This window comes from Ceratotherium simum, chromosome 33, assembly GCF_057802395.1.
Source record: "Ceratotherium simum simum isolate JZ-2026a chromosome 33, ASM5780239v1, whole genome shotgun sequence".
Lineage (NCBI taxonomy): Eukaryota > Metazoa > Chordata > Mammalia > Perissodactyla > Rhinocerotidae > Ceratotherium > Ceratotherium simum.
Window position 1 is genome coordinate 22,935,513 of NC_141932.1, and position 21,909 is coordinate 22,957,421.

At 54.6% G+C, this 21,909-nt stretch overlaps 2 protein-coding genes across 4 annotated transcripts; both read left to right on the top strand.

Moving 5' to 3' along the window:
* HNRNPL (heterogeneous nuclear ribonucleoprotein L) lies at positions 1–12,250 on the top strand. 3 transcript variants are annotated; one of them, XM_087421794.1, is made up of 13 exons: positions 1–279; positions 2,243–2,361; positions 2,967–3,204; positions 3,310–3,395; positions 4,241–4,337; positions 4,420–4,492; positions 7,805–7,876; positions 7,988–8,268; positions 9,694–9,815; positions 10,109–10,310; positions 11,005–11,062; positions 11,162–11,257; positions 11,886–12,250. In XM_087421794.1, the coding sequence occupies exons 1-13, from the start codon at positions 16–18 to the stop codon at positions 11,942–11,944; spliced, it is 1,767 nt and encodes a 588-aa protein (XP_087277920.1). In that variant the 5' UTR covers positions 1–15; the 3' UTR covers positions 11,945–12,250. The 3 variants fall into 3 exon arrangements, with proteins under 3 accessions (XP_087277920.1, XP_087277919.1, XP_087277921.1); XM_087421795.1 differs by lacking the exon at positions 1–279 and adding an exon at positions 754–1,264; XM_087421793.1 differs by having other exon boundaries at positions 7,805–8,268.
* Positions 12,251–12,339: 89 nt separating this feature from the next.
* Positions 12,340–21,889, top strand: ECH1 (enoyl-CoA hydratase 1). Its single transcript, XM_004441496.3, has 10 exons — positions 12,340–14,374; positions 14,789–14,996; positions 15,143–15,231; positions 19,595–19,719; positions 19,803–19,851; positions 20,092–20,156; positions 20,766–20,836; positions 20,925–20,996; positions 21,260–21,410; positions 21,589–21,889. Exons 1-10 carry the CDS (start codon positions 14,056–14,058, stop codon positions 21,691–21,693), a joined length of 1,254 nt encoding a protein of 417 aa, XP_004441553.2. The 5' UTR covers positions 12,340–14,055; the 3' UTR covers positions 21,694–21,889.
* The last annotated feature ends 20 nt before the right edge of the window (positions 21,890–21,909 follow it).

Here is a 21,909-nt window from a genome sequence, read left to right on the forward strand (position 1 = left end):
GGGTTCTGCGCCGCCATGTCGCGGAGGCTGCTGCCCCGGGCGGAGAAGCGGCGTCGGCGGCTGGAGCAGAGGCAGCAGCCGGACGAGCAGCGGCGGCGGTCGGGAGCGATGGTGAAGATGGCGGCGGCGGGCGGCGGAGGCGGCGGTGGCCGCTACTACGGTGGCGGCAGTGAGGGCGGCCGGGCCCCTAAGCGGCTCAAGACCGACAACGCCGGCGACCAGCACGGAGGCGGCGGCGGCGGCGGTGGAGGAGCCGGGGCGGCGGGCGGCGGTGGCGGGGTGAGGCCAGAGCCCTAATGGCCGGGGACGGCCGGGAAAGGAGGGAAAATTTTCCATCTTGAGGGTATTTATTTTGAGGCGGGGGTGCTCTGCGCACGCGCCTAGGCCCTCGCGCCGTGACGGGGTGGGGGAGGGGCAGGCGTTAGGCAAACGGCGGGGTTTGCGCGAGGACAGGCGCTTGCGCGTGCGCGCTCTTCTCGGCGGGCTGGTGGGGTGGAGGAGGAAGCTCGCGCTGCGGGCGGCGCAGTGCGCAGGCGCCGCGGGCTGGCGTGTGCGGGCCGGGCACGCGGCCGGGCCGGTTTTTTTCCCTTGATCGTTTTCTCCTCTGGCCTTTTGCGCAGGCGCACTTCTCCCGCCCGGGCCTCGTGGGCGGCGGGGGGGGCACCGCGTGAGCGGGAACGGGTGGGCGGTAAATGCCCCAGTTTTTAGCGCTTTGAGTGGGGAATTCTGTCCGATCTTTAATGTTGATGGCGTCATGGTTTGTCTCGATACAGACTGATTTATTTGAGGATATTCACCTAGACCAGAATATGTCCCCCGTGTTTGTGGCCATTGAGAACCGGAAGAAAGGCTCGTGAAAAGTTTTTTTTAGCTGTTTGGGAGTCGAGCCAGGCTTTGGCGCCATCGCAAGTTTGCTTACAGTTTCAGAGGGTTAACTGGGTGCAGTGGGTTAGATGAACCAGAATGTTCCCTGAGGGTGGGCCTTTCCGGTTTTGGAAGGGATTCAGCCTCTAGCCTTCTACTGGGGGAAGACCACCAGTTGTTCCTCCTGGCTGGGAGCCGGGTCCGTCCTCCCTTCAAGTTCATAAACTGCCGTGCAGCCACTTGCAGAGTTTTCCAGGGTTTAGTGGCAATCCGGAGCTCTGATTTACTAGCATTTTAGTCTGTGACAGGCCGCCTTCCACGCGTTTTATGGGTGTCTTAATGAACCTTTAACACTACGAGATAGGGGATGGTCTTCCTACTCCGGATTCACCGAGTCGGGGTAAATTCCTTTGGGTCATGTAGCCGGGAGGGGAGGGCCTGGAATTAGAACTCAGGGCTGTGGAACTCTAAACCGGGGAGCTGGTAACCATCATTTGGGTGTGCCTCCTGTGTGGTTTGTGTGGTTCATTCCTGAAATAGGATCCAATTCTGCCCCTGTTCCATGTGCTTCTGCCTGGTGGTTCTCAGACAGGAGGCTGGGCCCAGAGCCCAGGAGAGGTGGAGAAAGTTACTTTCCCCCAAGTCCCAGAGGCTTCTGTCTGTGGGTGGAGAGAGAGTTCTTCTGGGGAGGGAATTGGCTTTTAGTGGTATGGGTGGGAGTTTCTGTTTCTGAAAGACCTTCCTTACCCTGTATTTCCTCAGTCTGGCCTAGGCAGGATTTTCCAGTGCGGATTTTGGTGGGAGGGTGATTAAAGACTAGAAGTGGTCCAGACTGGTCTGGCTGCCACAGCTTCTGAGGCGTGTGCTATTTTAACCCTGATGGGTCCTGGGGATGAGTGGTGGGGAACGATAATGCTTGGCTGGGTGATGAAGGTAGCGTGCTTCACCAGGGAAGGGGCACAGAAGCTGGGGCGGATGTCGTGATTCAGACTGCTGCAGAGAATCGTTCGAGCCCTTCCTGCCAGTGGTGTCCCCTTTCCAAGCCACTCTTTTTTCCCATTTCCTTGACAAGTGGGAAGAGACAGGTCCAGGGAGGAATGTAAGATATGGGACTTGCTTGCTCTTCTGTTCTGCCTCCCTCAGAAGTTACAGCAGGAGCGGGTAGGCAAGTGGGCGCCCACTCAGGGCCTCCGCTTTGCTGGCCCAGAATCCTTGCAGGGTGATTGGCTTGAGTTGCTGCCCTTGTCGTCTGCCCTGTGTGTCTTTCTTGGGTGACACTCAACAGACTTATTAGACTGGGTCCCCAGCATCACAGAGGCCAGTGGGCCACCATGTCGTACAGCAGGACATAAAGTCTTGTGTTTGTTTCCTTTCTCAGGAGAACTACGATGACCCGCACAAAACCCCTGCCTCCCCAGTTGTCCACATCCGGGGCCTGATTGACGGTGTGGTGGAAGCTGACCTTGTGGAGGCCTTGCAGGAGTTTGGACCCATCAGGTGCTCAGCTCGAGGCCAGGGCTTGGGTGTACAGAGAAGTCGACGCCTTGGCGTGCTGTATATCACCAGTTTCTGACTGGAAGTGACATGGCCATTTTGTCCAGTGTCCTTTGGCTAGGTCCTGGGGCTTGTCTATTCTTGGGGTTGGCCATTGTCCTTGGGGTCAGGTTACAACAAGTTCCTTGTTCTTTCTCCTTCCTTCCTTCCTCTGCCTTGTAGTTTTTAGTCAGTATTGCTTCCTTGAGCAGGTATTTCCTGAGTATTTGGCACATGCTAGGGCCTGGGGAAGAGTAGTGGACGTCTCCCAGATGGTCGCCCAACTGGGGTGGTCAGCATGGCGATGGGGAAGCCTAAGTGTCCGTGGGAGGCATCTGACTCAGGTGAGGAGGAGTCGGAGGAAAGCTTCCCAGAGGAGGTGATGCCCAAGCTCCGCCTCTTCGGCCTGTTGTGCCACTTAGGGCCGTTGGTCTTCCTGTCGGGACACCATGATAGGGTCTACAGGGGTCTGGGGCGGGGAGGAGTCAGTTCACAGAAAATTGAAGGCTGTCCTTCTGCTCTTGTCTCCACCCCCGTGAGAGGATTGAAACCTCTGTTCTCTCTGCCAGCTATGTGGTGGTAATGCCTAAAAAGAGACAAGCATTGGTGGAGTTTGAAGATGTGTTGGGGGCTTGCAACGCCGTGAACTACGCAGCTGACAACCAAATCTACATTGCCGGCCACCCAGCTTTTGTCAACTACTCTACCAGCCAGAAGATCTCTCGCCCCGGGGACTCGGATGACTCCCGGAGCGTCAACAGCGTGCTTCTCTTCACCATCCTGAACCCCATCTACTCCATCACCACGGTGCGTGCCAGCAGGCACTCCTGCAGGCGCTTTTTTCTGTGAGATCTCCTCCGAACCACTCTGACCTGCCAGTGCCTGTCATCTTGCCTGTCTTTCGTTTTACAGGATGTTCTTTACACTATCTGTAACCCTTGTGGCCCTGTTCAGAGAATTGTCATTTTCCGGAAGAATGGAGTACAGGCCATGGTGGAATATCCTTTGCTGGGAGACCAGTGTTCCTTGGGACGGGGGCTCTCACAGGGCGCAGCAGGGTCCACTCTCTCAACCAGCGTGTGCTACTGCATGCCTGTCGTGTGCCAGCTGCCTTCACAGAGCCCACAGTCTGACGGGAGGGACTGCTGATGAAAAGTGATCAGACGTATAGCGTGAGAGAGCAGGAGTTAAAGCACTGTGCGGGGAGAGAACGGGATGCTTAAGATACAAGGGGATCCAGGGAGGTATCCGAGGACGTGATAGCTATTTCCCTGAGGAGCTAGGAGCTGGTGTTTAAGGCGGAGAAGCCAGCCTCTGCCAGGGCAGGAGCTGAGTGCTGGAGAAGGCAAACGACCTGACGACCAAGGAGGAGCTGACGAGGGGAGTGGGCTCGCTCTGGACGTTGCACAGGTTAATAAGGCAGCCTGGACAGTGGTGGGAAGCTCAGGTCAGGGTGTGCTGGAGAGCCGCTGGTGGACTTCTGGGACAGGAACGTGATCTGGTTGACTTGCAGATTGTTGGGGCTTAGTCAAAGCACGCGGCATGAAAGGGAGAGGACTGGGCTAAACAGGACGGTGCCTTGGCCTGCGTGGTGGCAGAGGAGGTGGCTGCCACTGCTGGGCTGGTGGGGTGGGAATGCAGATGACGAAGGATCTCTTGCAGGTGACAGCTCACCCAGGGCAGCACCCCGGACGAGCGACTGGTGGCTGTGGGCAGTGACCTAACCCCAGAGCCCACGTGCAGCACAGTCCTCGGGGGCTACCTTGTCCTCATCCCTCGCTGGGACGGCTTGGAGCCCTTCCCAGGGAGCTCCTGTGATGGGCCTTTCCTTAACTTTCCTCACGTTTGACTCTGTGCAGAGTGCTCAGCGGGCCAAGGCCTCACTCAATGGGGCTGACATCTACTCGGGCTGTTGCACTCTGAAGATCGAATACGCGAAGGTAGGTCTGGGGCGTGGCTGCCCCTGTCAGCTTGCAGGGGAGCGGGCCCTGGCTGACAGCGAGCTCTGTCTTGTCCCTGCAGCCCACACGCTTGAACGTGTTCAGGAACGACCAGGACACTTGGGACTACACAAACCCCAACCTCAGTGGACAAGGTAATCCTGCGGCCACTTTGTTCTCCACACACCACCTTGCCTTCACTCGACTAGCTCACCTCATAGACCCGGGCTCAGGGTTATGTAATGCCATTGGGCTCCCTGTGGACATGAGAGGGCCTTGGGGTCAGCTCTTGGCAAAGACACTCCCATGGGAGAGGGGGAATGAGGGGCCTCTGTAGGTCCTAGCTGCTGCTTGCGGCCCTCTGATGTGGCTGAGGGTGCAGTCGAGGCAGAGGTGTGGACGGGGTGGGGAGCAGGGCCTCACTGAGCACAGGGCACGGTGGTGGCTTGTAAACCAGTAGCAGCTTCCAGACGGATTCTGCTGCTTCCCTTCTGGGAGCCTGCTTAGTGTCAGTGATTCTCCATTCACTGGACCAGGAGTGGTTCCCTTGCTCTCCACTATTGAGAGAGTCTGCTTGTGGTGGGGGACAGATTGCGGGGTGATGTGGGCTCCCGGGCCCTTGCAGCAAAGCCTTTGAGCAAGCTGACCTTGTGGAGGTGAGACACCCTGGAATGGAGCAGGGCGGACACGCCTCACCTCAACTGTAGAGGGGACTCAACATCTCTGCCGGGGGCCCAAATGGACAGACCCCTTCCTAGAATCTGTCAAGAATGATTTGCCTTGGATAGGAGGGAGAGGTGGAGGATTACCTTTGAAAATCAGCGGCACTCTCTCAGCAAGACCGTCCAACTCTGTCTGTCTTGGTCTGATAACGTCGGACCAGGCCGCGGGCTGAGGGAGGAGGCTGGTGCCTGGCGTCTCACAGGCCGTGGGAGGCCAGAGGCCCCCATTCCTAAGCAGGCCTGTCTTGCTTGCCCTTGCAGCTGGGAAGCAGTGGGCAGGGTGGGCTAGACTCTCCCCAGGACCCTCACAATGGGCGCTGTGGGCTTGGCTGCCCCCTCCAGAGGTCAGAGGCAAATTGGTGACCAAGTGAATGTACCAGAGCGGGCAATGGCATTACATGACTGCTAACAGAAACATGCCAACCAACCATTTCTTCTCCAAGGAACATAACTAGAAGATGTGCAGACCGGCAGGGGCTAGTGGCAGGGGCTGGCTGTGCATTGGTTTGATGCCTCTCAGCTTTGGCCGCCCCAAAGCCGGGGGTCAAAAACGAGAGCTGATGAGGTGACCTGGAGTGAGGGCGGTGCTTCGCCACCCCCTCGGGAACCAGACTTCAGCGGCTCTGCCTCTGCACATTGCTCACCAACACACAGGGTAGCAACCACTAGCTCTTCCTGGAGAGGACAGAACATGCAGCCTGCACCACGTCCCCAGAACAGCCGCAGACTTGAGCTCACTACATCAAGAACACCACACCGCGCTCCAAGGAACAGCTACAAGCACAGAGACAGAGGCAGACAGAGACAAAGAAAGAGACGCAACATGGCAGCAGACACTGCTTTTTATTAAACATTAAAAAAAAAAAAAAAAGTCAAAATCCAAGCAAACTCGAACCCGAGAATGTACACAGAAGTAGGAAACACAGAGAACAGAGCTCTCCCAGCCAGCCAGCCAGCGGCGCTCTTTTCGGAGAACGTTCATAGACTGAAGTAGATTCCATGGGCCTCCAAGACAATAGGATCCTCTCTCCATTCCTCGCCATATGGGTTTTGGTTTTTTTTAAGTCCTTTGGTTTGGGGAGGGCCTTTTTTTCTTTTCTGTTGTGATATTTTTATTTTTTCTGCAGTCACCGGCTGCCAACATAATCTGCACCAACTGGAGATCAGAAACCAAAAAAAAAAAAAAACTTAAACCACAACCAAAAAAACCAAAACAGACCTAAAACCAGACAGCCAAACAGCTCAGAGGTACACAGTTACCTGCTGGCGGGTAACCGGGCGTGCTCCCAAGGCCAAAAGCGCGGGCATAGTGGGGCCACTGGCACACTTCATAACCAGGAGACACGCACACGGAGCGCTACACAGCCAGAAGCACCGCACCACCGCACTGAGCACACAGTGAGGAGTGACAACACGGAGGGACACTACCCACTGCATACACCTTTATTGTCCACTTTTCTGGTATCTTCTGAGGACAGAACATCTGTGAGCCATTTGTGATTTAATCAAAAGATTGACTTTTAAAAAAAAGATTGTAGCGGATGTGTGCCGTAACTTGTATTTATGACTGTACAACCGTGTGATGCAGGGTCGCAGTGTATGTTTGATGGGACGCCATCTTTCAGAACTGTGCTAACTCACTGTTGAAGCGTCCAATGGTAAGAGCAAAGACAGATTTGTTTTTTGTGACAAATGGACATTGTACTCTGTACTTCTGCTGTAAGTAGCCCTTTTCCATCTTTGTAATGACTGATTGTTGAAAATGAAACCCAGGCTGGGTGGCAGGAAAGGGCGGTGGTCTCGAGCCCTGGGTTTTGGAGTCAGCCAGACCTGGGTTCAGATCCGGCTCAGCCACTAACTTGCTTTGTGACCTTGGGCCAAATTGTCTTTTAACTGCTCAGTTAAAAGTTAACTGCTCACGTATCTGTAAAATGGGGCTGAAGTAGTGCCTACCTCATAGGGTTGTTGTGAGGAATTGAAGAAGCGCTGATGTGTGTAAAGCGCTCAGCACAGTGTCTGCCACTCGAGCGCTAAATTAGTGGTAACGATTATGAACGGCAGCTGGGGTCGGGGTGGATCTGCGCCATTGTCGGGGTCTGAGACTGTCGATGCCTGTACATAACTGCTCATCGGAACTGATCGTGGTGGTGCCCTGCTTGTCCTCTCCTACAGTCCCTCGTGTCGGATGTGATGAGTGGGGGGATGCTGGGGACTGGGATAGAGAGGCCTAGTGAGGGGGCTTAGGGCTCCTAGCACCTGGGGGCTTTGCGGGCCAAATTATAGCTTCCTTCTGCCCTTCCCTGGGTTGCTTTCCTGCTCTTGGCTCCTCTCCCTTCATCGGGAGTTATTTTAGAAAGCTGTTCTTGGCCTCCGGAGCAAGCGTATCAGCTTTCACGGCAGCTGCAGGTTCCCCAGAGGGCCCAAGAACTGGGCTTCCCACTAGGGCCAGACCAGGTGAGAGCGAGCCCAGAACCCGGCTTCACCCTTCACAGAGCAAGGAAACAAGCCTGCTTGGTGTGGGGGGGGCGGGGGGGGCGGGGATGCGGGCTCCAGCCTTGAGGCTTGGGCTTCATGCCCACCCTGGGCCAGGCGACAGGAAGGAGGCCCTGGCAGCTCTGGTGAGGAAGGAAGGGTTTGCATCCAGCTCGCGGGAGCTGAGGGCCTTCAAGATTAGCCTCTGTAGTCAGGAGAGAGAGAGACACCCCTTTTCCCAGGTTAGGCTCTAACTGTGTTCTCTGTCCGCAGGTGACCCTGGCAGCAACCCTAACAAACGCCAGAGACAGCCCCCTCTCCTGGGAGATCACCCCGCAGAATATGGTGAGGGCAGGGGGTTCCCCTCCGTGGACTCCAGTGGCTCATGTGCCCCTGCCCGCTGCCCGCCGCGCAAATTCTCACCCGTCCTCCCTCTCTTTCCTTCCCACCCCCCAGGAGGGCCCCACGGTGGGTACCACAGCCATTACCATGATGAGGGCTACGGGCCCCCCCCACCTCACTACGAAGGGAGAAGGATGGGCCCACCAGTGGGGGGTCACCGCCGGGGCCCAAGTCGCTATGGCCCCCAGTATGGGCACCCCCCACCCCCTCCCCCACCACCCGAGTATGGCCCCCACGCCGACAGCCCTGTGCTCATGGTCTATGGCTTGGATCAGTCCAAGATGAACTGTGACCGAGTCTTCAATGTCTTCTGCTTGTATGGCAATGTGGAGAAGGTGAGTTGCTGCTGGATCCACTGCTCTCCTTAGACCTGGTGGGCCCCGGGGAGGCCCTGAGCCTCATGGCTTGCCAACTTGGCGAGGAGGGGGAAGGAGCCTGGCTAGGAGGCAAGCTGGTCCAGGGGGGTAACTTGATTAGTCGCATGATGGGCTGCGGACAGGGTTGGTTTGGTCCTCACTGTAGGTGTTCTGTTATTTTGGTGGCTTTGTAATTTCCAATGTTAAAAAACCAGGGCTTGGGCCTGGCCCCGTGGCCTAGCGGTTAAGTGTGCGCGCTCCGCTGCTGGCGGCCCGGGTTCGGATCCTGGGCGCGCACCAACACACCGCTTCTCCAGCCATGCTGAGGCCGCATCCCACATACAGCAACTAGAAGGATGTGCAACTACGACATACAACTGTCTTCTGGGGCTTTGGGGAGAAAAAAGGGGAAAAAAGGGAGGAAGATTGGCAACGGATGTTTGTTCAGGGCTGGTCTTCCTCAGCAAAAAGAGGAGGATTGGCATGGATGTTAGCTCAGGGCTGATTTTCCTCACAAAAAACAAAAAGAATAAAAATAAAAAATCAGGGGTTTATCACAGAAAAGTACTAAGTACTAACACTTAACGTTACGTGAATATTATGCGTTATAAAATTTACTCATTGTGGTTGAAGATCGTTTTACACGGATGTCCTCTGGGAAACTCAAGATGATCTGGCCATGCCAGGCCTTCCTGCCTCGCTTGTTGGGATAGTTGGCTGGGGCTGGCTGGTCTCGGTCCCCCTCAGAGCAGGTGGTTTCTTGTAGCAAACCCATCTGGGTCTCAGGAGCCTTTGAGTTTGCAGCCCTGGCTTGGCTCATTTTTAATGGTGGTAGTAGCTAATACATGGTGAGTGTTTTTCGTATGTATGAGGCACTGTTAAAAGTGCTTTATTTGTAGTAACTTGTTTAATTTTCACAAGAATGTTTAATGACACAAGTAGGGGAAACGCGCGGAGGGCGAATAGCTTGCCCAGGTTCCTGTCCCTTCACGTGGAAGCAGGGCTCAGAGGTAGAGAGCCTGGCTTCAGCGCCTGCACTGTTCTTTCAGTGCTTTTATACTGTAACCCACATGCAGAAATACTTGGTGTTGTGACCCAGTATCCGTGGATACGTGTGTCTGTGTAATGGACAAGCACTATGCCCACTGTTTCTTTCCTGTTGTGCATCAAGACGTGACGCACTCATGGGTCGTGTCCTGCCGTTAGAAAAATACTGCCTGTTGGGCTGAGCACTTGTTGTGGGCTAGGCTTGCTTCTCTGTTCTCCTTGTTCCCCCTTCACAAGTGAGGAAATGGAAGCCTAGGTCCAGAGCAGGAGTTACTTGCTTCTAACTAACTTGGAAGGGGCAGGAGAAGGGTCCCGGACAGCTGGGCAGTGGTGCTGATCGCAGCTGCTCTCCTCAAGGTGAAATTCATGAAAAGCAAGCCGGGGGCCGCCATGGTGGAGATGGCTGATGGCTATGCTGTGGACCGGGCCATCACTCACCTCAACAACAACTTCATGTTCGGGCAGAAGCTGAAAGTCTGGTAGGTGCCCCGTCTCCCTGGGCTGGGCAGCGTTGGGGAGGGGAGAGGGCCCACTCTGGACAGGGCTCTGCAGGGGAGCACCGTGAGGCTGAGGTGCTTCTCCAGGCTGGAGTGGGGTGTGGGGGGTATGTTCCCAGATGTTCCTCTGAAGCAGTGGGAGAAAGCATTGACCCCGCTCGGCTATGGAGCAGCGCCCTCTGAGGGCACAGCGTGCTCAGACGGGCACAAGGCCACAGTGGAGGGCTTGGGGGACAACTTGAGATCTGACGAAGGGCTCGCCTTCCCTCCTGCAGTGTCTCCAAGCAACCGGCCATCATGCCCGGTCAGTCCTATGGGCTTGAAGACGGGTCCTGCAGTTACAAAGACTTCAGCGAATCACGGAACAATCGGTTCTCCACTCCGGAGCAGGCTGCCAAGAACCGGATCCAGCACCCGAGCAACGTGCTGCACTTCTTCAACGCTCCTCTGGAGGTGACCGAGGAGAACTTCTTCGAGGTGGGTGCTGGGGCTCAGCCCCTCACCACAGCTCTCTGAGGAGGCCGTTCCTTTTAGTGTTTTGGTAAATGTCTGTTGAGCTCCTCTGCCAGGCCCTGGGATGGGTGCTGGGGACACAGCAGGGACCAGGACAGACAGGCTGAGAATGGCACCCAACTTGTAGCAGCAGTGGAGTTTGCTGTGCTGTTTCCACTTTTGGTGAGCTCGGGTGGCTGCTCATGTGCTGGGAGAGTCCTCCCTGTCGGGGGTGGACCAGAGTCCAATCTCAGAGCGCTGGGGTAGTCGGCGCCTCAGGTGCCGAGATAACATCAGCAGGGAGGGCCCCATCGGGCGGGGGCAGAGGGAGGGAAGTGGGGCACCTGGGGAGGGGAGGAGGCCTGAGTGGCAGGGTGGACTCTGGACCTTGCTGTCACCTGAGAGGTTGCTGTTCAGTTCAGCAAACATTTGCCCAGTGCCAACACACACGCAAACAGCAGGTGAAGATGGGAAATTTAAAAAGCACTTGCCCAATCCTTGGCAACATAATAGTTGAGTGGTGTTTCTAAACCTTCTTAGGGTCACAAGGACACCTAGAGTGTGTGATAAAAGCTTAGAAACACTTTCTCCAGAAAAACTCAAGCTCTCAGTTGTGATCTGCTTGAATTCTGCCACGTGGACTCTGTGTCTTTCTGAGTCTGTGTTCTCTCTCTCGCAGATCTGCGACGAGCTAGGAGTGAAGCGGCCATCTTCTGTGAAAGTGTTCTCAGGCAAAAGTGAGTAGCTGCCCCGCCTTCCTCCCCCACTCCCTGGGTGTAGGTGGGGGCTTCCGGGGTCCTGCTGGGGTCAGCCTGCAGCCTTTGCTTTCCGAGCAGGTGAGCGCAGCTCCTCTGGGCTGCTGGAGTGGGAATCCAAGAGCGATGCCCTGGAGACTTTGGGCTTCCTGAACCATTACCAGATGAAAAACCCAAGTGAGTGTCTGTGTGTCCTGCAGTTGTTCCCCTCGTGGCCTAAGGGGTTGGCTGGCTTCAGGCCGGAGCCGTCCTTCCTGCCCTGGAGGTAGGGCTCCAGAGATTTTCTCCTCGCCGCTGACACAGGCAGGCGGCAGCTGCTCATCAGGAGAGCAGCCTGGTGTTCCCCGTGGGAGGGCCAGCCCGGCTGCTTGCTGCCGCCCGCTCTGGCAGCTGGAGAGTCGCTCAGGCTCGTCCTCCAGGGAGCTGGCATTCTCTCTGTGTCGGAAGATGCCAGTAAACGCCTAGCAGTGTCAGTTGCAGGGGCTGGCTCGATAGTACCAGGAAAGGGGGTAGACTACCCAGCAGGGAACATCTCCCCCCTCCACCCCCAGTTCCTGGGGTGGGCCTATTGCCCGGGGTCAGTTGAGGAGCTAGGAGTGGCATTCTCCGTGGGACTGAAGGAAGAAAAGGAGAAAGAAATAGCTTGTGTATTTGGCTTGTATTTAAGTCTCACATTGGGCAGTGACCAGTTAGGCCTCTGCAGCTGAACTGTAGAAAACAAGAGATGTGTGCAAAATGAGGGGAACTGGGTGGAAGGAGCCTCTAGAAAGGGGCCCAGCCGAACCTCTCTTTCTCTCCTTTGCAGATGGTCCATACCCTTACACCCTGAAGTTGTGTTTCTCCACCGCTCAGCACGCCTCCTAATTAGGTGCCTAAGAAGAGTCCCTTCTGAGCAGGAAAACGTTTCTCTTTCCTTTATGCTGTTTGTTTGCATTTTTTTTGGCAAAAGTTCCTGTATTCCTTTTTTTTAATGCTAGGTTAGTAGAGGCTTAACCATAATGAAAATGCTGGAAGTCTGGAGGGGGAGGGGAAGGGAAACTGATACTCCCAAGATTAACCTTCACTTTTTAAAAATTATTGTACATGTGATTTTTTTTTTTCCTGTTCATACATTTGTGCTGCCCATGTACTCTGCACATTTCAATAAAATTGTTTGGAAAATAAACAGCACTTTCTGGGATTCCAGGGTGTGTCTGCTGAAGAGGTGTGGCAGGCTGGGGCGCAGCTGTGGGCCATTGGGAAATATGGGCCGAGCCCTGAGAGGAGCAGGCTGGGCCAGGGCTGCAGACCTTGGGTGATGCTAGGAATGAAGGGGTCTGGGGGAAATCGGGGACACCTGGTGGTGGTCTTCATGGGCCCTGCCTAAAGTAGGCTCAGTCTAGTTGGACAGTCACTTTAAAAAATAAGTGATGTTGAAGAAATTAAAGACTTGAGAGAAAAAAAAAGCTTTAATCCTGCAAAGTAAACAACCTGCTTTCAGGGTTGGAAAATAAAAGCTCAGATAAAAGTGAGTTGTCCTCCCAGTCCCTTTAAGTCTTTGGTGATTTTTTTTTCCATATGGAAACTTCTAAGTGGATATGTATATATTTTTTTTTTAGCAAATGGCTCTGTTTTATACTGTACAATGTTCTGTGTCATATCAGAGCAACCTCCTTATCTTTAACCCCCCTGCAGAGTATCTCGTGTGGATGTGTCATAATTTACTTTAGCTGGTAATTTCCAATTCTTTGCTATTGCAAACAGTACTATGATGTATGTCATTGTACAAACAGCCGGCTTCCTGATGGTGATCTGGAGGTGAGTTCCCAGCAGTGGACTTGCTGAGTTACAGGATGCGTACAGTCGCAGCACGACAGATAGTCCCCAGCTGTAGGCGGGAACTTCTGCATATGGTTGGGGTTGGCTGTGGGGGGTGATAGCCTGGAAGGAGCCTGTTTCAGGACCTTGGCTCATACTGGAGGGAAGAGGCCGCCTGCAAAGAGAAGCCAGTCAAAAAGTACAAGGCCTTATTCATGTGTGTGCACTTGACAAAGAACCCACTTTGGGAATTTACTGTGAGGAAGTTTTTAAACTCAGATTAGCATCTACTCAAGTCACATGGCATTTATCAGAGGAACAAACTGCTTCACCAGGGAAAATTGCAGACAACCTCTGGAGAAGGGGAAACTAGTCACCTTGCAGCCATAAACTTAATCTACTAGGATTTGTTTCTAAGCCCATCAAGGGGGTAAAAAAAAAATTTCCCCATTTTGTCACCCAGCGCCCAGTGTTCATGGGTTATCACAGTTTTGAGTCTCCTAGCGATACTCCATGTGTATACCGTGGGATCTGTATCTTGGGATCTGCATCGCGGTTTCAGTTTTCCATGGCAGAGATAACCAAACAGTTGATGGATGGTCACTGGTTCTGTTTCCCGAAAGAGCCTACCCGGCTATGACCCGTCCCATTATGAGGCGAGGTACTGCCTGCAGTCCCGCGTGCCCAGAGACATCTGTTCACCTGCTGGCGAACGTCTCCCTAAGGAGCATAACTAAAAAGTGTTACAACACTGTTTATGTTCTTTGGTTAACTGGCCTTTTCCAAAGTGGTTTCATTTTTTGAAGAAATTATTTGAAGAACATGGCCCTCAGAGCCATGTAAATCCCCCTCTTCAGCACTCAGGAAGCCCAGCGACCTTGAACTAGTGACTTGCCCTCCCCAGCCGGTTTCCTCTGTGTACAATGGAAAATAGGACCTCGTGGTGGTGTGGGAGTTCAGATTATACAGTCAGCACTTCATGTTGGCCCGTTTATGTTTTCATTCCCTTATGTGAGCAAACTCAGTACTAGCTAACTTTTTCTTTCTAGTTAATATGGTAGAGTGCAGGGTTACAAACTTGCAGGACTGGAGTTATTCAGCCGTCATGTCCTTGGCCATGTCAGCTGTCTCCAATTTGTCCAATTATAGAACAGCGCTGTGATGAACTTTCTACAGGCATGTCCAGCAGCCGTATGAATTATTTTCTTAGGCCGGGTTCCCACTGGGCCAGAGGGTCCTTTCTAAGCCGCTCGATAACGCAGGAGGCGTCTATAACGCAGGAGGCGAACCAAGAAGTTGATTTCCGGTTGCCCTTAGTAAAGATGGCGGAAAGACCGGCGTCACCGCGGTCAAGCTGCAGCGTTGATGCCCTCGCTCAACATGGCGGCCTATTGTGCCCGCCCCCTTGGCTGTCTCCTGTCCGGCGACTGGGCGATTCTGTCCCAATGGCGGCGGCGATGGCGGCTTCTCTCAGACTCCGCAACCTACTGATGCGGCGTGAGTCACCTCTTGACTTCTGGGGGTCTGTTGCACTGTCGTGCTGTCATAGTGACGGAAGGACGGGGAGGCCTGTCCCGGGTCATGCAGGGTCCGAGCCCCTTAAACTCAGGAATCCGTGTGCTCTCGTTCAGAGGGCTCCCCAGTTCTCTAGGCCTGTGTCTTAAAATCGGGTCGCTGACGGCTCAGAGTCCCCAACCTGGGGTCATCTCACGATCAAGGGTCTGAAGTGGTCCTCAGACTCAGGCCACTAAATGCACCCCTAATCTTAGAGTCTGTATCCCCCTAAACGGAGGTCTCAAAGGGGCCTGTGGTCCCCAGTCTAACGTCACTGAGATGTGTACCCCCTGCTCTTGAAGGGACTGTGTCTCCAACCTGGGTCACCAAAGGCTCTTCCTTCCTTTGTCTCCCCAGGACTGACAGCCCCCACCCACCTGGGTCTCAACCTCAGCCTTCGCCCTCTGGGCTCCTCTGCACAAGAGAAGTCCTCCAGAGCAGCACCCAGTGAAGCCCCAGACCACAGCTATGAGTCCCTTCGAGTGACAGCTACCCAGAAACACATTCTGCACGTGCAGCTAAACCGGCCCGAGAAGCGGAATGCCATGAACAAGGCCTTCTGGAGGTCTCGCCTGCAGATCCTGGAGGCCTGCCTGCGGGAGGAGGCAGGGGCTGAGGGCTGAGGCAGGAGTGGGGCGTGGGAGACAGATCCACATGTGGGCAGGGGATCCCCACCCCAGCCACGGCCCTTCCCTCCTTGCCCCTCCACAGGGAGATGGTGGAATGCTTCAACAAGATAGCGCAAGATCCTGACTGTCGGGCTGTGGTGATCTCTGGTTCAGGAAAAACTTTCACTGCAGGTACTGGGGCTCCCCACACCCACCCCCCTCTCTCCCCTGCTTCTGGGAAGAGAGCAGTGCTTCTTAATTAGGGTTTTAAGTAGCTTCTAACTTCCACTTTTAGTATTTTTTTTTTTTAACTTAAAACATTCAAATACAGAAATTAGTCCAACAGAACTTGACAGGATCATGGGCTCTGAAATCTGGGTTTCCATCCCGGATCTGTGGCCTTGATGGAGCCCCTTCACCTCTCCGAGTCTGTTTTTTAATGTGTTGGTAAAGTGTGTTATAATAAGAACAGGCTTTTGTGCAATTACTCAACACATGTGACCTGATTTCCAATTACATGTCTGTTAGATTTTTTGATTGCCCCACAGGTCTGTCCTTCAGCCTGAATAATTTCCAGTGACCAGACTCACCAACTCCTTTGTCATCTCTATTCTGCTGTTAACCATTATAAAATTTCAGATATTGTAGTTTTCAGTTCTCAAATCTACATTTGATTCTTTTTTCTATTTCCCATTTCTCTGCTGAAGTTTCATGTCTTTTTATTTATCACGAGCATATTTTTCTTTGCACAATCGAGCATAGTTGTAATGGCCGCTTTAAAATGCTTGTCTCCTAATACTAACATCTGGGTCACCTTGGGGTCAATCTCTGTTTATCATCTCTTGAAAAGATGGGTCTTATTTTGCTGTTTCTTTGTATTTGGAATAAGTTTGTATTGTGTCCTGGATACTGGGATGTGGGAAGATGATGTGGAAACTCTGGATCCTGTTATGCAACTCCAAAGAGTGTTGAGTTTCCTGTCTTAGCAACTTAGTTGGAATCAGTTTTTCAGTCTCTTGCTGGGCTCCACGCATGGTTCATGGGCCAGCAAGAGATTTGGGCAGAGTTTATACTCAGAATTTGGGGCTTCCCCTCTGGCTTTCTCCTTTCTGGACTCTCCCCCCTCACTTTCCAGCAGCTAGGGTCACCCTGGACTCTATGCTGTGGTTCTTCAAGCACAACTTCAGCTGGCCTCAGGCTAAAAGCTTTAAAAATAGGTAACTAGGGGCTGGCTTGGTGGTGTAGTGTTTAAGTTCGGGTGCTCCGCTTCAGCGGCCCAGGGTTCATGGATTCGGATCCCAGGCACGGACCTACACCACTCATCAAGTCGTGCTGTGGTGGCGTCCCACATACAAAATAGAGGAGGATTGGACAGATGTTAGCTCAGGGCGAATCTTCCTCGCAAAAAAAAAAAAAAATAGGCAACTCACTTGGTGCCAGTCCTTTCTTCTAAATGATAACTCCCTCCAGAATCTGCCCCGTGCCATCAGGTCGCTGTGTCTTGTCCGACCAGAGCACGGAGTTGTCATCTGTGGGAGGGTCCATACCAGAAGGGAAGTGTCACATACGCTGATTTCTGCGCAGGGCCCAGGCCAGTGCTGGGGACTGAGAGCTGCCTGGGACAGCCTGGGGCCCTGCCCTCATGGAGTTCCCAACTCAGTGGGGACGACAGACATAAGCAATCTATTTCTTTCTGTTTCCTCTCTTCACATCTTCACATGTTTTCTTTCTACACCTCTCTCTGTTTTCCTTTCATTCATTCAACAAACATTCATCGAGGGCACTCCAGTGCCAGCCCTCTTCCTGGGTGCCAGGGACCTAGACACAGGAAGCAGCCCCTGCGTCTGACCCTTGCCCTCATGGGACTCGTGCCTGAGAAGTGAAAGATGAGGCTCCTCTGTGGCTGGGCCAGGCCTGGGACCCTCATCTTTTGGCTCCCAGCTCACTGTGGCTGTCTCGTCTCCTTTTCAACAGCGAGACCCTGAAGCCAAAAAGAAGAAACACAATTTAATTAGTAGTTTCAATGATAGAATGGAACTACTCATTAAAAAAAAAAAAATAGCCCACACTGAAATTTAGCATTCGAGGAGTGTCTCAGCGCTTTACACGTATTAATTAATTCTCACCACAGCCCTACGAGATGGGGTCAAGGATCATCCCCATTTTTCAGGTGAGGAAACCGAGGCCCAGAGAGAGGTAGAAACTTGCGTAGCTCTCACAGCTGGTAGGTGGCAGAGGTGGGATTTTAAACTCAGGCTGCCTGGCTGCAGTCTTTGTCCTGAACTGTGACCCAGATCAGAGCAGGGCCTCTGACCCGGGCAGCCACCCACCTCCCACCTCTGCCACCTGCGAACGCCCCTTCACCTCTCTGTGCTGCGGTTCCCATCCGAAGAAAATGGAGATAGTATCAACTTGACCTGCCTCATCAGGTGGCTGTGAGGATTAAATGAGTTAATACGTGTGAAACGTTAACCCATGTAAAACTTTTATTGATGTAGATGTTATTTATGATTACAAATAACTTAGTTATGATTCTGAATGATGTCTGAAACATTTCGAGGTTCACAGGGGAACAAGGTGGGGGACTTTTCTGCAACATCGGGAGGGGGCACCTTGTACCCCGGTCGGGGGCCCTTTATTTCAAGGGGTTCAGACGCCGGTGTCCCCAGGTCTAGGTCGGGCAGGTAGACCAGAAAAGGCAGTCGGAGGGGGCAAGGCGCCAAGCTGGGCGTGTCCTGGAGTGGGCGTGGCTCGTGGTGTGGAGCCAGCAGACGCCAGCGGGCTGGCCTAGGCCGGTCCGGCCTCGCTGAAGTGGAGCATATAATAACAGTAACTGTCGCGACGCCACCCCACGCCCGGCACTGCGCCGGGGCCTCTGGGGCTGTCTCTGTGAATCCGTGCAGCCCCATCGGCTCTCTTTTTACAGAGAAGAAACCCAAGGCCCAGAGGACAAAGTGGCCCGGCCAGGGTCGCATCTTACAAGTATTTAACCTGCACAAATTCAGCTCTACCCTGAGCCAACACTCCTGTGGTCTCGCTTATTTAAACAAGCCGTGAAGGCCACGAAGCCTCAGAGAGTTGGGGTGTGGTCGACTGTGGGAATGACTTTTCAGGCGTTGTTCAGAGGACAGGCAAAAGGATGGGAATGATTAACCCCAGGAGGAAGAAAGTGAAGGATGATTCTGCTCAGAACTGTCTCAGAGTAAAAGCCCAAGTCCTCCTATTGGCCCACGAGGCCCCACACGATCTGCCCTTGTCATGTCTCCCACCTGGGCTTTTCCCACTCGCTGCCTCCCTCACTCCACTCCGGCTGTGCCGGCCTCCTTGCTGGTCCTCACACAGACCGGGTGCATTTCAACCACAGGGCCTTTGCACTGGCTCTTCCTGACATTTGCCACTCTCATCCCAGATATCCCCATAGCTCCCTCCCTCTCCTCCTTCAGATCTTCATTCACATGTCACTTTTTCAGTGAGAGGGTCCCTGACCACCCCCATTTAATCCTGCAGTGGCCCTCACTGCGTGCGTGCACACACACACATGCACACGCACATGCACACGCACACTCCATTCCACTTCCACTTCTCTCTTTTAATTTTCTTTCAGCACTTGTCACCACCTGACAGAATCTATTTTCTTACTCATTCAAGGGCAGCGCCATGAGGGCAGGGATTGTTGTCCGTATTGCTCACTTATTGAGCTCCTACTGTATACTAGGCCCTGTTTAGGCACTGCGGATACAGTGGTGGACAAAAAGACAAAACCTCTTCCGCTCATGGAGCTCACATCCTGGAAAGGGAGACAGGCACTAAACGAGATAAGCACATAATTATGTGATAACAAGAGAGCAGCCGAGATAAGGCAGAGAAAGGAGATAGAGGGTGATGGGGCCACTATTTAGCCAGGGCGGCCAGAGTGGGCCTCTGTGAGGAGGTGACCTTTGAGCTGTGGCCTAAAGAGTGAGAGTCAGGCTTCACCATCGCAGGGGGAAGGAGTGCTCTCGCAGAGGGGGCAGTGGGCACAAAGGCTCTGGGAAGGGAATGTCTGTGTTGTCGGGACGACTGCTGGAGGCCGTGTGCCCACAGGAATGGGTTGGAAATGAGGCTGGTGCAGGGCTGGCAAGGTCTTGGGACAGGGGCAGGGGTGGGAGTGGGGAGACCAGGGGAAGCCATGGTAGCCAGGGTCGTGGAGAATGATTTGTGGGAGAAAGATCAGATTTGGGATTCTCTTGCAGTTGGATCCACAAAAATTGCTCCATCCCGTCCTCCCACCTCAGGAAACAGGACCACCATCGACTCAATTGCTTGTGCCCAAAACTTTGACTCCTAATAGTGCAAAGCATGGGTGGTTGTGAGGATTAAGTGAGTAACGACTCAATAAACGTTAGCTGGTATTTCTTTCGCAGCCTATATGCAATCCCTCGCTAAGTCCCGTGTGAGTTGCTTTCTCACTGTGGTGGTTTGGGGGTTCCAATCAGTGGAACCTGGGTTCTGACCTCTCGTGGAGGCAAAGAGTGGGGCCTGGGAGACTAGGTGCCTCCTCACGCCTCCCCACCAGGTATCGACCTCACGGACTTCGCTTCGGACCTCCTTCAGCCCCAGGGAGAAGATGCGGCCCGCATCAGCTGGCACCTCCGCAGGCTCATCGCCGGATACCAAGAGACCTTCAGCGTCATCGAGAAGGTGACTCCGGGGGGCTGGCAGGGCATTCCCCCTGCCCACCTCTCCTGGGCCAGCCCTGACCCGCCCCTCCTGTTCCCTTCCAGTGCCCCAAACCGGTGATCGCAGCCATCCACGGGGGCTGCATTGGCGCAGGTGAGTCTGCAGCCACCCATCACCCATCCGGGCGCCCACTTTGGCTGGGCGCCTATTGGCTGCTGCCCTTCCGGATGCTCACTGGCTGGCGCCTATTGGCTGCTGCCCTTCCTCCTCAGCCAATGGCCTCCAGCCTCAGATCTGTTGCTAGTTAGAGTTTGTCCCAAGGTGCCTCCCCAGCACCTGGGAGGAGGGGTTGGTCCTTGTGGTTGTTTAGTGTCCCTGGCCTCTACCTGCCAGGCGTGGACCTCATCACTGCCTGTGACATCCGCTACTGTGCCCAGGATGCTTTCTTCCAGGTGAAGGTGAGCCATCCTCCCGAGCTCTGCTGCCTCCGGACCTGCTTATAGCTGGGCGATGAGCAGCAGAGCGGGGGCGAAGCAGAGACAGGGCAGGCTAAGGGGTGGGGGTGGGGAGGGAGGTCCTGGAGTAAGCCCGGAGGGCTTCATGGAAGAGTTACTCAGAAATGAACGTTAAAAAGTAAGACTTGGCCGTGGAGGAAGTCAAGGGTAGGTCATGCAGTCCAGGCGAGGTCAGGAGTGAGTAAAGGCATGGCAGCAGGGATGATGCGGGGGATGGGGAGGGGGTCAGTGCTGAGAGGGCGGGAGGTAGGATGGAGCCCAGGGATGCAGGAAGGGGGTCGGATGGGCAGGGTTGGAGGGCTTCCCTAGGAAGATAGACGTGGCTGACCCCGAAGAATTGGGAGGGCAGAGGAATTGGGTGGGGTGGGCTCTATTCTAGACTGAAGGAACCTACAGGGGCGAAAGGATGTGGATGGGAATGAAATGGGGTATTTGGGGGGAGTCTCTGAGGTGGGGGTGGAGTGGGACCTCTGCCGAATTTCATCGGCACTGATGTTGCACGGAGGACAATATTCGGCAGAAACCAAGCACTGACATGACTGCTCCCCGCAGGAGGTGGACATAGGTTTGGCGGCCGATGTGGGAACCCTGCAGCGCCTGCCCAGAGTCATTGGGAACCAGAGGTGGGTGGGGAGCCCAGGGGAGGGGGCCGCAGGCGCCTCCTGGACGGGGGATGACTGCCGTCCCCTGACACGCCCCGCCCTCTTGCAGCCTGGTCAACGAGCTGGCCTTCACCGCCCGCAAGATGATGGCTGACGAGGCCCTGGGCAGTGGGCTGGTCAGGTAGGGGCCAAGGCCCGTGCTGGTCAAGAGCTCAGGGCGGCCAGGCCTGGGGGTGGGCCTCTCTGGGTCTCCGTGCCTCCTCACTCACGGATCCAAGTGGCTTCCTCTCTCTGGGTGGTCAGCTTTTTATGCTGGAGTCTAGTGCCCTGCACTGATTGGTCCATTTCGGGGGGGGGGGGGGCTGCTTCCCGCTGTCTCCTGTGATTGGCCACTTCTTCATCCGTGGGCGGGAGGGGAGAGAACCTGATTCCCTCCGTCCGCAGCCGGCTGTTCCCAGACAAGGAGGCCATGCTTGATGCCGCCTTCGCCCTGGCGGCCGAGATTTCCAGCAAGAGCCCGGTGGCGGTGCAGGGCACCAAAATCCACCTGCTCTACTCCCGTGACCATTCGGTGGCCGAAGGCCTCAACTACATGGTGAGGCTCTCCGCCCAGCCAATCCCTGCCCTTGTCTGATCCCAGAGCGACCAATCAGGGCTCAGCGGCCCTCTGCAGGCCTTGCCCTCTGATTGGTGCGCTGCTGTCTCCCTCCCGTTTTTCATTGGTCCAACTCCAATCGTCCCCTGTCTTGCGTGCCCCGCCGCCCTCGATGCAGGCGTCCTGGAACATGAGCATGCTGCAAACCGAGGACATCGTTAAGTCCGTCCAGGCCGCGATGGAGAAGAAGGAACTGAAGAGCGTCACCTTCTCCAAGCTCTGAGAGCCCCCGCGTCGCCGGCCCTAACCCCGGGTCTGGCCTTGATCCACCTCGTGCCTGTGTTTCCTCATCCACAGAGGAAGGCCTGGTGAAGATGGTCGCCTCGCCGCCTTCTCAGCCACCCTCCCCGTTTATAACTTTATGACACTGATTTCCTCATCTTATCTTTGCCTTACGAACAATAAAGCAATGTAAAGAACCTGGTGCCCTTATTGGAGA